Below are 14048 nucleotides of genomic sequence, written 5' to 3'. Positions count from 1 at the left end.
AAAAAAAAATTGGAGGAGATACCTGATTTTGATAGGGACTAAGAGAGACACCTGGAAATTATGTAGCAAGATGAAACAGAAAACTTGACCGAAGGATGCTCTGAGTATATGACAGCCAATGAAAGGAGTCTGGAGCATCAGGCATACAAATCCACCAGGCTGAATGGGTCCTGCATTTCCATGTGTCACGGTCACTCCAGAGTCATTACTGGTGTAGAATTTTTCCTACTGAATTTAGCAGTGTCTGTTCCTGAATATGACCCTGTTGTCTCTGATTTGGAAACTGCTTTGCATTGTTTATAGCTGTATAATGTTAGTACAAGTGGTTTCTATAGCTACTGTCCAATACCAGATGTAGGGTGGTGTAGGAAGCTGTGATAAGGCTAAGAAGATTTTTTTTTTTTTTTAAACAAAAACTGGATGTGGGTAATTACCCTGGGGTTGAACTGATGCATGCTAAATTCATAAAAACACTTTATATTTGCCAAAATCTAAAGAAAAACAAAGCTTGTGTGTTATCTTTAAGCTTCCTCCTCTTTCTTCCACCTCTTTCATTATTTATTGGATATCTGTAACACCTGTTTTAGTGTTATCTTTAGAACAAATAAGTGTTGAGTTGAAAACTCAAATTAGTTAAAAGCATTTTGGTAGCATGCACTTTGACAAGAGCTTTGCTGGTTTTCAGTTGTCACAGGAAGTCATCATAGGACATTTCAGAGCAAAAGTTTTGTGTGATAACTATTGTTCACAGTTAGTCTGCTGTTTTGAGAATTTAAATTATTCAATGAGAGAACCAAGGATGATGATAAAGAAGGACCAGGGATTAACGAACATCTTCAGTTCTGATTTTTACAAATAAAGGAAGAGGTCTTTGTCGTCTTGGTAGTGCTGGCAGACTGGGGAGAGAGCTGACTTACTGCCAGGTAGGCTGATCCTTGCTAATCAGTCTTGGAAATGATTTTTTGGGAAGTCTCACTGTTTTGTGTTGAATAACCAATTACAAACTGTATGCCTTGAAAATTATGTACAGTTGTTTCAAAGGGCGTAAGTGAAGAAAGCTACTCATCCCCAGATGCAGCTATGTATCACAAGCAGTACTCCTTATTCCTCTTCCAGTGTGTCATGTTAAGAGGAGGAAAGAGACTATCTCCCTTAAAACACTGTGGTTCAACTCCATTCCCTGAATTTTAACTTTTTTTTTCTTTTTTTTTTTTAAAAAAAAAAGCAAGAGGAAGAGAAAAACATCCATATTAACTGCACTGGACAGTTAATGCACTTGAGGGAGAGCTGACACTGCCACTGACTCCCTCCATAAGAGATCTTCTCTTACTGCAGAACACCCCTGACAGATATTTAGAGTGCATATTCTACCGATTTATACTACTCAAGGTAGAGCTTAACTGAGGATGTTTGACTGGCTTCCGTACTGAAGCGAGCTGGTGCCTGATGCCTGGGAAAATTCTAGTGCAAATAGTCACAGCATATCGTTTCATGAAGATTATTTTTGACAAGTTCTTATCTCTGTAGCATTAAATGCAGCCTATTCCTAGTGTTCAGTTTGTACCTGTTCAGCTCCTTGTGCAAAAATAAAATACCTGAAGTTAGAATTTGTCTGGAAATTATTAGTCCCTGAAATCCAAGAATTCCTTTTACTTTGATCAGTTCTCATGCTGCCCATAAAACTCTTTTGACTAGTAAATGTCAACAGTGAGTAGCATCTCCGGGTAGTTCAGGATTTCTTATTTTCCTTTCCCTTTTTTTAATAAGTAATTCCCAATGTGTTATTTTTCTTTAAAGCAATTGCCGTCTTTATTGGGCAGTCATGTCTGTACAGGGGAGAGGTAGGGAATGGAAGCTCTTAAACTGGAATTATTGTGATGTGAGCCAGGAGTTTCCTTTGTAGGCTCTCCCAAGAAATCTGACTGACTGCTGATCTCATCTAGCAAGCAATGATTTGCTTAGTTTTTGATGAGGCCTGGATTTACAAAATATATTTCACTGTGGAGTGATGATCTGAACCTGTTATCATTTGTTGAATGCAGATGCTCCTCTTACAGCTGTGTTTAACTTGAAGTTTGTTCTCTTACGTATCCTATCCTCTCTTTGCCCTAACCAGCTTGGGGATAGAAAGAAGTAGTACCTTTCTTCCTTCCTCCCATCACCCTGAATCAGCATTTTGTTACATAAGGAATCAAGATGAATGGTGTACAGATGTGTGACCTCTTTGACGTTGTAGGGATTCATTTTTATGTTAAAATAATGTTAACCTTATCCTTCAGGGTCAAGTATCCCATCCATTTCTCAAAACAAGCAAATTATGTATAATTGTTGTTAAAACACATCCCAAAGGCATGAAAACATATTATATGTTTAGGTCAAAGAAGGATTTCTGACCTGCAAATTCAGGGGAAGAATAACCACTGTTTTCCTCAGAGTGGTCCTGTATAGGAGACCTGGAGTAGTGGGTACAGGCCGGCTGTGAGAGAAGTGTGTCTTAAATCCTCAGTGTTTCCTGTCTGCCTGTAGTATTTTTTTTTTTTTCCCCATGGACATGTTAATTGTTGATTGTGAGCCTGAGAATGGTCTTGGAGATGGCACTCCCTCACAAGTGACCAAAAGTCAACAGATAGTACTGTGTCTGCAGTGGGTTTACTGACGTCATTTTCTCCTGCTGTTTTCCAACAATGCAACAATGCAGTATTTAAATAGAACTGATTTGCTGCTTTACATGTTAGATATCCACATGGCATTTAACGTTTAGCAAGTTAATTTAAGCCAGTGGCGTGCTATTGGTAACTGCTCGGGTAACAGATGAGAACTGCTTCATAGGAATATCTCATTGTGTCCAGAAGAGGGCACTTGTACATGCACAGAAACCTCTTTCTGTGTTGAAAAACCTTTTGTTTAATTACTTTAGAATTTGTATTAGAATATCCAAAGCACGATGAGGTGTTGATCTTGCTAGTTGAAAGCCCGGAAAGGTTACAAAATACCTAAAGGGGGGAGATGGTCCACTAGGATTCAGTTTATCCTTGCAATGTAATACTTCCATAGTATGAAAATATTGACTTAAATCTACTTCCATGTTCCTACTATCCTATTACTTACACTAAAGCATTCCACAGTAACCTTGTTTTCAAATACAAACAAATAACTATGGACAGTAAACTTAAATAATGAACCAATCTGTATGTTGCTGCATTGCTTAAAAAAATTATAACAAGGAAGATGCATTGAGAAGAAACATTTAGCGGAATAGAAGTTTAGTTCTATTGTATGCTTGTTTTTATTTTCTCTTTGCACAATTTAGTTGTTCTATGTGAGTCTGCTTATCTCAGCTCCATCTTGCTATTGAGCATATTAAACTGACATCAACCATAAGTGTAAAACTGTTTTTAGAAGTTGCGATTAATTTTCTTGAGCACTCAGATTAAAGTTTGATGTATTGTTTATCTTACAGTATTGATAACATTAGTTGACAAGTATCTTAATTGTATAAAGCCACAGTACACAATGAACTAAAGCTTTGTATACATAGTGGGCCCATTTTCTAAACTATGTTCTTGGCTGATGTCAAATAGGTATTATGTGTAGGAATTTACTGTGTTAACTTTAACGTTCAGAGTTACATGAGAAAAAATTCTCTGATTGCACTTCAGTAACTGTAGGAACTCATTTTAGTCATCTGTCTTCCTCCCGTTTTTATCTGTCTTCCACAAACCTCTGAGTGATTGCATTCTCCAGATGGTATTTTTTCTCTGAATTAACCTTTATATTTTCCTTTATAAAAGTCTGTGTGGCAAACTGTATACCTGTGCTATCATTCATTCATGCAGTGGTTGGATTCTGGTGATGTTAACTGAGATATTTCCAGCAGCATTGTTAAAACTTCAAATATCTGGTACTGACAACTTGCATCATTTTGCTGTACAGAGTAGAATAATGAAAATTCAAATGAGTACATTAAAAAAAAAAAAAATCCCCAAACCAACAACACCACCAGCAAAAAAACCTTGTCTGCTTACAGCTTGTATTTGATCAATGTTAAATGAGAATCCATTACATATAGATTTTAATTTCTGTTAAATGTTAAGACTTTGCAGTAGGATGTATATGTTTGTGTTAATCCTAGTGAAAACCTTAGCATTCTATTTTTTAAATTCTCTAATCAATCTAGTGACTTAAATATTTGCCCTTGAATTGCAAAAAAACCCAAAAACTTTACTCTCACTTGTTTGAAAAAATCTGGAGGAAAAGTAATGGCAGTACTTGCTGAACATACCACTGTAAAATCTAATGCTTACATTTTGATACCATGCAGGATCAAGATCAGAATTCTTACTTGTTGGATGGTCAATACATGCCATACAGGGGACACAATTCTTTTCGTGAGAAGTATTTCAGTGGTGTGACAAAGAGGATTGCCAAGGAAGAAAAAGACAATCAGAAGTAAAGTATAATATAAACAGATTAAAAAATGAGGAAAGAATGAAGATCGTGTTTCTTTGTAAGGACATCTGGATATGAACATTCATTTGGATGCTTCAGAAAAATAAATACTGCTTTTAATTTTAAAACAAGATGAAACCCACAACACAGGTTGAGAGCAGTTCTTTTTAATTAGCTTTGTTTATAGCAGATTTTATTGCACAAGTTTTTTAAGTCTTATTTAATTTATATTTGTACTTTCAAGTACTAATGATGATTGACTAAAACCATTATTATTGTTCTTTCACCATTAATTTTTACAAAAAAGTAGTAGTATTATTTGGCTTCTTAAACTGTGAACATCTGGCTGTTTTAGAAACACGTGGTGGTGATCAAGGATTGCTTATTAAGAAGATCATTTTCATTTGTTTTGTTTTTTTGTAAATGGTATACAATAAAACAAAAGCTTGTTGTGAGGTTTTTTTTTAATTGTTGCATGCAGTAACTCTTTGTATGAATTCCAGTTGCTCTGTCTGAGGCCAGAAGTGTCTAAAACAAACAAAAAACACAAAACAACAACTGTGTGTGTGTACATACTGCCCCCGTGCCCCCACCCCCACCAAAAAAAAAAAAAAAAAAAAAAAAAAAAATTGCTGCTGTGACCTGACAAATTCTGGAGAGCCTATTAAACCCTGTGAAACCTGTCCACATCTGAAGCTCATCTGTACCTTGGATTTGCTTTTGCATTCCTAAACCTTGACTCTTGGTCAAGCCAACTGTCTGTAATTTTTTGTTCAGAAACTGGTAGTTCAAGCAGTAACAACAACAGCATAAAATCAGGAATGGCTCCCCAATGGTATTAAGCCTAGGCAGATATTTGAAATTGAAACTGTATTTGTTGAAGGGCAAACTTTGCAGAATCCACACCATGTCCATCATGAAAATACCTCATTTGAAAACTACCAAGACCATTAATTCAGGATGTTAATGGATCTTCTCATTTTGGTGGTCAAGGATGTTCAAATACTCTTCAGCAGAGTGTTGGTGAATGTATCTGCTCGCTCCAGCCAGAGGAAGCCTTGCTTCTCAACGTGCTGCATGTCACTGACTGTGGTCATGTTACAGGCTTTGTAGATTATAATCTTCAAGTTCCTCTCCAAAAAAATCAATGATACCTAGGAAGGCACAAGTCGTTGTGTATATCTGATCAAGTTCATTAACTGAATTTGTTCTTCTGTGTGTTGTGGTCCTCAGCTGCAGCAGGGAGAGCTCACATACTCAATGACAACTTTGTCTGACCTTCTGGATCTAATCTGTGGTGTGTTAGGAAGTTCTGAAATAGTGATTTATTTTCTGTTTCCATTATAAATCACTTTGTTTTGAGACTTTTAATGTCAGCCATATAATAGTTGTTCTGGGCTAAACTTGGAGCAAGATCAAAGCTCAGAAAATTTTTCAAAAGCAGAATTTGAACTGATCGCTTCAAATATTACATCAAAAAATTGCTGCTTCTGAAAACCTGTCTTCATATAACTTCTGACTTCAATTTTAGAATTACAATTTGGCATTCAGTTGTTATTACTTACAAATTAAAATTACTTTCTGTTCTTCATAGGCAAGGAATTTTTCTAGATGGATTTATTATGCATTTATAACTTCATTTTCATGAAAGTTACCCTACATAGACATGATCTAAATGGTTATACAAGATGTAAGGTAGTGGCAAATCTGGCTCTGTCTATTCAAAGAGAATGATTTAGTTTGTTTCTCCATCTGCCTGGTCCAACTTTTAGTCCATTCAGCAGCGGTGGTGTGGCTTCTGTTTAGCAGTTCATACATAACAGCTCTATCATTACTGAAGAATACCATTTTGAACAGAAACCGTGAGTGTATTCGGGGTACTGCATCAACACCCACTAATCAAAAATAGTTTAGAATTGAAATCGGCTGTTCAAGCTCTGCTGACCCCCAACTTTAAAGCTATCGTTTGGAAGTATTTCTGACCTTCACATTTCACCTCGCTTGATGTGCATGCTCCGGCCTACTGTATGTGCACACTTGCAAAGCGGAGGTGTTTATAGCTGTAGGGCCCTGAGATGGTCCTTGCGCTCACTCGAGCGACAGACTGACAGGCGGGTGCGTTTTCCTTTCAGCAGGATTTGCCCATCGATGACCACGGTTTTTGGGTTTTTGTTCGATCTGGTTCCATTCAGTCTCTCTCTGTGAGGTTCCACTTTCCTGTCCCTGGGAGGCAGGGTCAATTCACGAGCCCGTTGTCATTCTCTCCTTTGGGGTGGTTTGTGCCATTTTCCAGTTTTGAAAAATAAACGTTATTTTTGGAGCGCTTTGTTGTGCTGCGGCAAATTGGATGGAGGGAGGAGCTGAAAATGGCTGAGAGGTCATATGAGCAGAGGCTGTCTCTTGCTGTGGGGAGCGATTTGTTGAGCCAACGGAGGGAAAGAGCCCCCCCTTTTTACAGAATCCATTTACCTGGTGGTGGTGTTCCTGGCTGCCAAGTCTCCCACGTATCTGTGGAAAGAGGAAGCGGAAGAGTAGTGGAAATAGATTTTCTCTGCATTAATTGTGTGCCCTACCTGCTATTTCTCTCTAATACTTCTTTTAATTAGTGGCCAATTTGAACAAGTTTGACAGAAGGTCAAGGTTTGACAAGGTCTTACAGATAACAGGGAGCTACACATCTTGTTGAAATAGGCAGAGGTGTTGAAGAAAAAGGCCTAGTTAGTTTCTTCCAGGGAAGAGGTTGTGGTATGAGTTCAACTCTCATTAAACATCAGAGAACCCACATGGAAACAAGACCTGGAGACAGAAACTCTGACCAATGTTTTTTGTTGCTGCTGCAACAACCAGTGCTGCTCCTGCTGCTTCTTGATCTTCTCTTTAAAGCAAAAAGACACAAGTAAAAGCATACAAAGAGCTTTTTTAGACGGAACGTAAAAGTTTTGGCTGAACTTTCAGCTTTTATTCGAGCTATGAGACTAACTCACAAAAACTCGGACTCGGTAGTGTCTCCTTATCACTCTGATGAGAGGCATCAAGCAGATGTGTCAGCTTGCTGAACGTCTCAAAGGGAATGCAGTCCTCCCTTTCAACTAACCTAAGGAACTGGTTTCGGTTACTGGGACAACATCTAACTCTGCACCTCCTCTAGTAGACCAGGCTTTTTTGTTTCCACACCACCATTGCTGGGCTTTGTGCTGGTACCACGCACTGCAGCAGTGTCCACTCCCTGGATGCAGGCGCTTCAACAGCAACTCTTGAAGTTTGGTTCTGATGGATCTTTCCTTCCTCTCTCCCTGTTCGACGGGGCTGGAGGACTGTGGTGGAAGTCCTTAACTGTTTGGCATCTCTTCTTTTTCCATTACACTAGTATGTTAGATCAGAACTGTGCCTTACAAGAAGGTCATGAGCATCCATACACGTGGCAGCTGGCAGAAGGCAGTCAAATTTTTGTGAGTTCTTGGTCAAGGCTCACCTGTCCAAAAATACTGAATAAAGCTGCTAAGAAGATAAAGTATGGGCTTTCTCTCAGGCTGTTTTGGTATTAGTTAACTGTAGAGATGTTATAGGGAAGAAACTCCTTAATAATACCAAATCTTCTCTTTCCTTCTATCACTACTTTTTAAGATTTCTTTTTAATGGTTATTTCCACTGTCCCCAGGATAACTCCACAGTTTCAGGGCCACCAGCCGGAGAAGGGCATCACAGAGATGGTGACCTTGTGACTTTGTACTGTCCTCTGGCCACAGGTTTTCCAGAGACAAAAATGTTCAGTTGGAGTGGGCAAGACTGGAGCAGATGATGGGCAGTGGTTACAGGTTTCCCTGTCAGACAAGAGGCAGCTCTGGGGTTAGCTGACTGGCAGCTGATGAAGTCTCCAAAAGGCAAATGTTATTCTCTGCTGGCTCAGCTCCTGTCACCACCATGTTTCTCTTTTCCGACTCTCCTTTCCACCCCTTCACAGAAGCTGAGAAGAAAAACTTAATATGTTCTTTCTTTGCCGTTTAGCTTGATCTGAAGTTTCAACTGAGGTCCAGAGTTGAACAAGATTGTCTTTTCAGTCTGGAAACTTATTCCCTGCTCCTGAAAAATAATAGAGTTGTGGTTACCCAGGAGAATGGAGAGGCCAGTATCCCTCTCTGCCTTTCTCTTCTGTTTGTTATTTGGAAAAAATGTGAGTTTTTTAACCTTGTTGTCTTATGCCATTGATTTTGGTGATGACATAATTTAAAACAGCAAAATATATCTTGCCTGCCTCCAGAAGACATTTCTCTGATGTTCTTATTGGCTTATTGGACTGTAAAAATATCTGTTTATGTATGTATCCTCACAACTGTTTTCTTTATATTTTTCTATCATGGCTGCTGTTATTTTGTACAGTGCCTCTAATCAGTTACAGCTTTCCTAAGCCTATGGACGGAGAGGACACCACTCGAAAGAGACGTCAGCTCTCTGCTAGCGAAAAGGCCTCATCAGACCCAAGGTTCCAGAGAAAGGGCAATCTATCTGGCTACACTAAGGGTATTGGACCTCAAGATAAGTTTGCCAAGGAAGAACTTTTTTAATTCTTATCGGTTGCTTAAAATGAGGTGGGAAGCTGAAAGGTAAAATCCACTGACGAGAGGGAGATCTTACCGTCTTCGCTGTCACTGTTGTGATCTTAGGTATCTGTACGCTCAGTGAGGTGCCCGGGAGATGCATTACAGATTGCTGACAACACAGCAGACCTGGGCACAGGCAGCTTCGGCCCTGCATATCAGGGTTGACAAGGAGTATTTTGAGTCCAACTAGGTAGGAACAGGACATTTTGCTTCATTTGAAATTCCCCATAAGTTAATTTTTTTAAATTCAATTTTCAGGTGCTGGAAGGAGACTATTTTGTACAAAGATACGATGACTGCCAATGATCATCTGAGATTCTAATCCAAAATTTCTGTTGCTTTGCATAAAAATGATTAAAATAAAAAAATCTTACCTTCTAAAGATGTCAAAACAGCATAATATGCTGTCTTAATTCTTACCAAAACTAAATTTTATTTAAAAATTACTTTTTTTTTTTTTTTTTTTTCTAATGAAAATGCCACTGGCTGTATAAAATTCTAATTTAAAACTTGTTCTTCATGGATTCATTCTAAGTTTTTCACTAATAAAAGTGCAAAATAACAGGTCTTGTTACTGTATATAATGGGATAAGTAATCAAATACATAACTCCTAACTAAACAATCTCATCTCCATAAGGAGATACCATTGGCAAAATAGTCACAAAGCAATTAATCATAATACTTCCTTCTATAGGAGTCTGTCCCAAAAGATGGGATGTCTATAAATGATGACTAAGGGTGGATGTTCAGTGCCACTGCTGGACATCCTTTATCTTTGCTTTGTCCTGAGACAGATATGAGAGATTGCCACTGAACACTGCGAATTATGCTGATGATTGCATTTTGGAGGCAAGACTAGTCCTTGATCTATCATTTTTTCTGTTGAATGCAGCACTAGGAGAAATGCAAATGGGCATTTTCAGTACAGGATGAATTTAGCTATGAAAGGTCTTAAGAAGTGATAGGGAAGGTTCATAAAATACTGTGATTTTTGGCTAGAGATGAAACACAGCTGTATGGAGAAAATCCTGTGAGCAGTTGGATCTATTCAAATGGAAGGATAGGTGCTTACACCCAGACAATCTTCTCCACTGAGTTGTGGTCCTGTTCCTTATGTGAATGTATGTGGTGGGTGGAATGGTGCTTCTCTGGCCACAGTTCATGCCTTTATAAATTGTTCTCTCTACAGGTTTGTTTTGAGGCTGTTTGCATAAAGCTGTGAGATCCTGAGGTTAGGAGTGTTAGGCAGGTGCAGTGTGTTTATTGCAGTAACAGTTGTGGCAGAGACTAGGATAACCAGATTGATGAGCAGCACCACAGGACAGACTCCTGTCTTGGAGAGAACCTTCTGTCTTGTTAATAAACAAACCACTAGCAATTTAGAAAAGTTTTGGGAAGTTTCTACTCTCTCTTCAAAATGTGTATGTGAGAGAGAGTACTTGTATGCTTTTGTCTGAACTTAATTTCTTAACAGAACACTCCCTGGAAAAATGTAATGAAATTACATGAGGAAAGGGGCTGGTTCGCGTAATCAGGAAGTATTTGTCAAAGCCGTCATTTGCAAAATGTCATGTTTTAGTCTCCACAGCTCGCAACAGGAGCTCTGACAGAGGCGTGTGTGCACCTGTGGGTGGTTCTTCAGTAGTGGTTACTGGAAAGCAGCTTCCTCAGCAGCGTGATGCCTCTGCTCAGCCTGGTAGTTGCAAAGCAGCTGGTGTGGATGGCGGTGAATACGCTCCCGCACACCGGGCAAACACACACAAGCGCCCAGGCACCGCCTGCATTTGTTCTGCCTCCCTGTGCTGGTGTTCCCCAGGGCGACTCGACAAGCTGCAGGCTGAACTCGATAAACCACTGCTGTCTGCAGCAGGGAATGACCTGCCAAAAAACCGCACAGGCCCTGTGCCTCTGGGGCCAGGGAAGTGGGACCTCCCCTTTCACCCCCAGCTGCCTTGCCTCTTTACAAAGCAAAGCAAATGTCTACCCCAGGAGGAGATTAATTTTGTCATAACCGTGGAATAGCATCTTTAGCCTTATGTAAAGATGTCAAAAAAGAGAAGGATATGGACTATTTCTTAATTTAATATAGATTTTCTTTTGTTTTTTGTTTTTACTCTGAAAGCAAACCAAAACACATTTGTGCCAAGAACTGTTATATCCCACCCCCCTTTCTCTTTATTTTTAATTGTATTTTTATATGCTTGGCAGAATTAACGATGAAAATCTTTCCAGCTGTGACTTTGCCAGAATCCCTTTCTGAAGCTCCTACTAATTTGGATTAAAACTGGATGGATGAAAGCCTCAAACAGCAAATCCTGGCAGTAGATTTGCTGAGGCCCCACAGCATACACTTCTCCAACTGTTCTTATCTTCTGAGGGGGAGAAAAAAAAAAAAAAAAAAAAAAAAAGGGGGGGGGGGGGGGAAGAAAAAAAAAAAATCAAAAATCAAACGTAATTTTGTAATTACACAGTTGTTAGCGCTCTCCCTGCCTTTCCCCTCCCCGGGCTGGGGCAGCGGGTGCCCGTGTGCAGGGCGTGGAACACGCAGCCGGCCGGGGCTCCCCTTCGCGGCGCGGACCTCTGGCTGTCGCAGGGCGAGGGGTTGCTTGCAGGGTGGTGGCGTTTTTTTAAGCGCTAGCTCATAGCAGCCGCCCTGCGTGTTAGCGGGCAGCGTGGATTTTTAGAGAGAGCAGCCACGCTGGGGAGAAACTGTTCAAAGTGGCAAAGGTGGGTGTGCAAGCCTGTCACTGCGGGGACGTGAAGCCGCCGAGCCCCGGCTGATGGGGGCTCACCTCGCTTGCTTAATTCTAGCAGCGTTGGTGCCGTGTTTTCTTACTGTCCCAGGCTTCCTGGAGCCAGCAGCTGCAAGCTCTCCTACTGCCACAAACGATTAAATTAATTTCTTTAATTTGGACAGATTGATCTCTGGCAAGTGGCCCGTGTTCCTTCCCCTCCTCCCTCTTGCCAGGAGAGTCTTCTGGAAGCTTGTGAGCTTACTAAGACCTTGCTCGGTGTGTTCCTCTCTTTGTGCTGAGACACAGAAAATGCAGTGCTCTGGACTCAGGCAGTGCTACAGGGTGCTGACAGCCTCTTCCCGTGGCCTTGCCAGAGGGTGCCCTCTGCACCAGGGATGAGGCTGCAGCTCATGGGGGGCATCCAAAAGCTATTTGTGGGCAGGTTGGCTTAGATGCCATCACTTGCTGGAGGGGAATGGCAGGATCTCCTCACTGCGGGTGCTCTGAGTGCCTTGCTGACCTGTCTGGAGCACCTCCTACGTGGAGAAGGGGTACAAATACTACCACTTGATATTTATGGCATATTCTGTTAATCATTATGAACAGCAGCTTTCCCAAATGGACCACTTACAATTTCTGGCAAATCTGAAGACTGTGAAGAAGGTGGCCACTGCTAAAGCATGATGAGGGACAGCATAGGCAGCAGCATCTCCTGTCTCCAGACTGTGACTGCTGACACAGAAAGCCATACAGCCCCTCTGATCTCCTGCAGCAGACCTACCCCTTCCACTCATTTCCCCTGGGCTGAGGGCTTTCTTTTTAAAGGGAGTGCTCCTTGTCACCATTAGCTGCGGGTTTTCACCATCAGCTGTTCAGCAGGTGTGAGCAGATGCTTGACAGGTTTCTTCAAATTGCCTCCCAGCTGCTTTGAAGGAACAGGGGAAATGCACCGTGACTGAGCTCTTCTTTCCTTCTCAGGGTGCCTGGAGGTAGGGATGAGTGTAGACTAGAAGAGGCAGAAAGTGAAATGTCTCAGGTGAAGTTCATCCTGCCTTTCAGTCAGGAAAGGCAGCGCTGGGGTGTATTGTCAGCCATCATCCAGCATGTTTCCATACCAAATGTGCACAGTTCCGTGAGCAAGAGGTACGTCTTCCCTGACTGCCACCTTTGAAAATGAGTGTTGAGTTCTGTAACAGTAAGTGGATTTTGCTACTCATCCTATTATGAACAGAAGGTGTTATTTAGAATAGTGTTTTGTCCTTTATAAAGCTATTGCCTTCAGATTGTGCCCTTGTGTTAGTGCAAAAGCAAGGCATGAATTTGGACACACTTCTTTTTAAAGATAATATTGTTTAATCATCTTCTAATTATGAACAACCAGCAGGTCTTGAATCCTACTTTTGAAACAATAAAAAATTATTTTAAGGGGTTGCTTTGCTTTTCCATCAACTTGTACCTCTTAGGCTGGAATGTCAGAATCTAAAAGTCCATAACAAATCACCAGGAGCATTCATTTTTGCACAAACAATTCCCACTGTATTCAGTGCCATTCAGCTAAGAGAATTTAGGTAAAAGATAATATAGAAAGTTCTTTATTGACAGTAAGGCCTATGTGATCCTTAAAGTGATAATGGATGGAAATGAACTCTCTGAAAAAGCTAAAGCTTTTAACAAAGTAACCTAGTAAATGATGACTATTATTCAATTTTAGTTTAATATGATGGAAGTTTTTAATTCATACAACTCTAAAAGAACAAGATAGGGAAGATTATTGAATCCTTGTTTCAACTTTTCATCTTGCTAAGAATCATTTGTACATCAGAAGTGTATACCTAATTAACAAGAGCTATCCATTTAACTCACCACCAATGAATGGGGCAAAATAGTTTATTCTTTCCCATGATACTTCATTCTTTCTTGATTTCTGGAAATCAGGTATGGTTTGGGAGTAACACTTCCAAAAGTTGGGTTGTTTAAACCATACAATACTCTGATTTTTTAGAATTTCAAAGAGCAGGCTTTCAGAAACTGCTACAAGTTTGAGAAAACCTGCTTTCCAGATATCCGTTTTGAGTGATATTGATTATTTTCATCTCTTATAATTTTTTTTATTAACTGGGTCTCATATCAAGGGTGGTACCAGTGCTCATGCTGACAGGCCAGTACTTTGTCTTCTGCCAAACTGGCACAATATTCGCTTTCTTTCAGATATCTTAAGTTTTTACAACACGCTGACAATCAGTATTTAGACTGAAGTTTGACTCG

The 14048-nt window shown here is 40.2% G+C and overlaps 1 protein-coding gene across 5 annotated transcripts in view; it reads left to right on the top strand.

The window, feature by feature from the left end:
- TRMT11 (tRNA methyltransferase 11 homolog) overlaps positions 1-4904 on the top strand; it is a 30673-nt gene extending 25769 nt beyond the window's left edge. For 4 of the 5 annotated variants that reach the window (XM_032998071.2, XM_042795803.1, XM_042795802.1 and 1 more), the window contains one exon: positions 4322-4904. In XM_032998071.2, coding sequence (XP_032853962.1) covers positions 4322-4453 — 132 coding nt within the window. In that variant the 3' untranslated portion in view covers positions 4454-4904. The remainder of the gene's footprint in view (positions 1-4321) is intronic. The other variant, XR_006165574.1, reaches the window with a different exon arrangement.
- Positions 4905-14048: the final 9144 nt, after the last annotated feature.

Source organism: Tyto alba, unplaced genomic scaffold, assembly GCF_018691265.1.
Source record: "Tyto alba isolate M040663 unplaced genomic scaffold, T.alba_DEE_v4.0 Super-Scaffold_22, whole genome shotgun sequence".
Classification (NCBI taxonomy): domain Eukaryota; kingdom Metazoa; phylum Chordata; class Aves; order Strigiformes; family Tytonidae; genus Tyto; species Tyto alba.
This window is presented reverse-complemented; position numbering and strand designations above follow the sequence as displayed.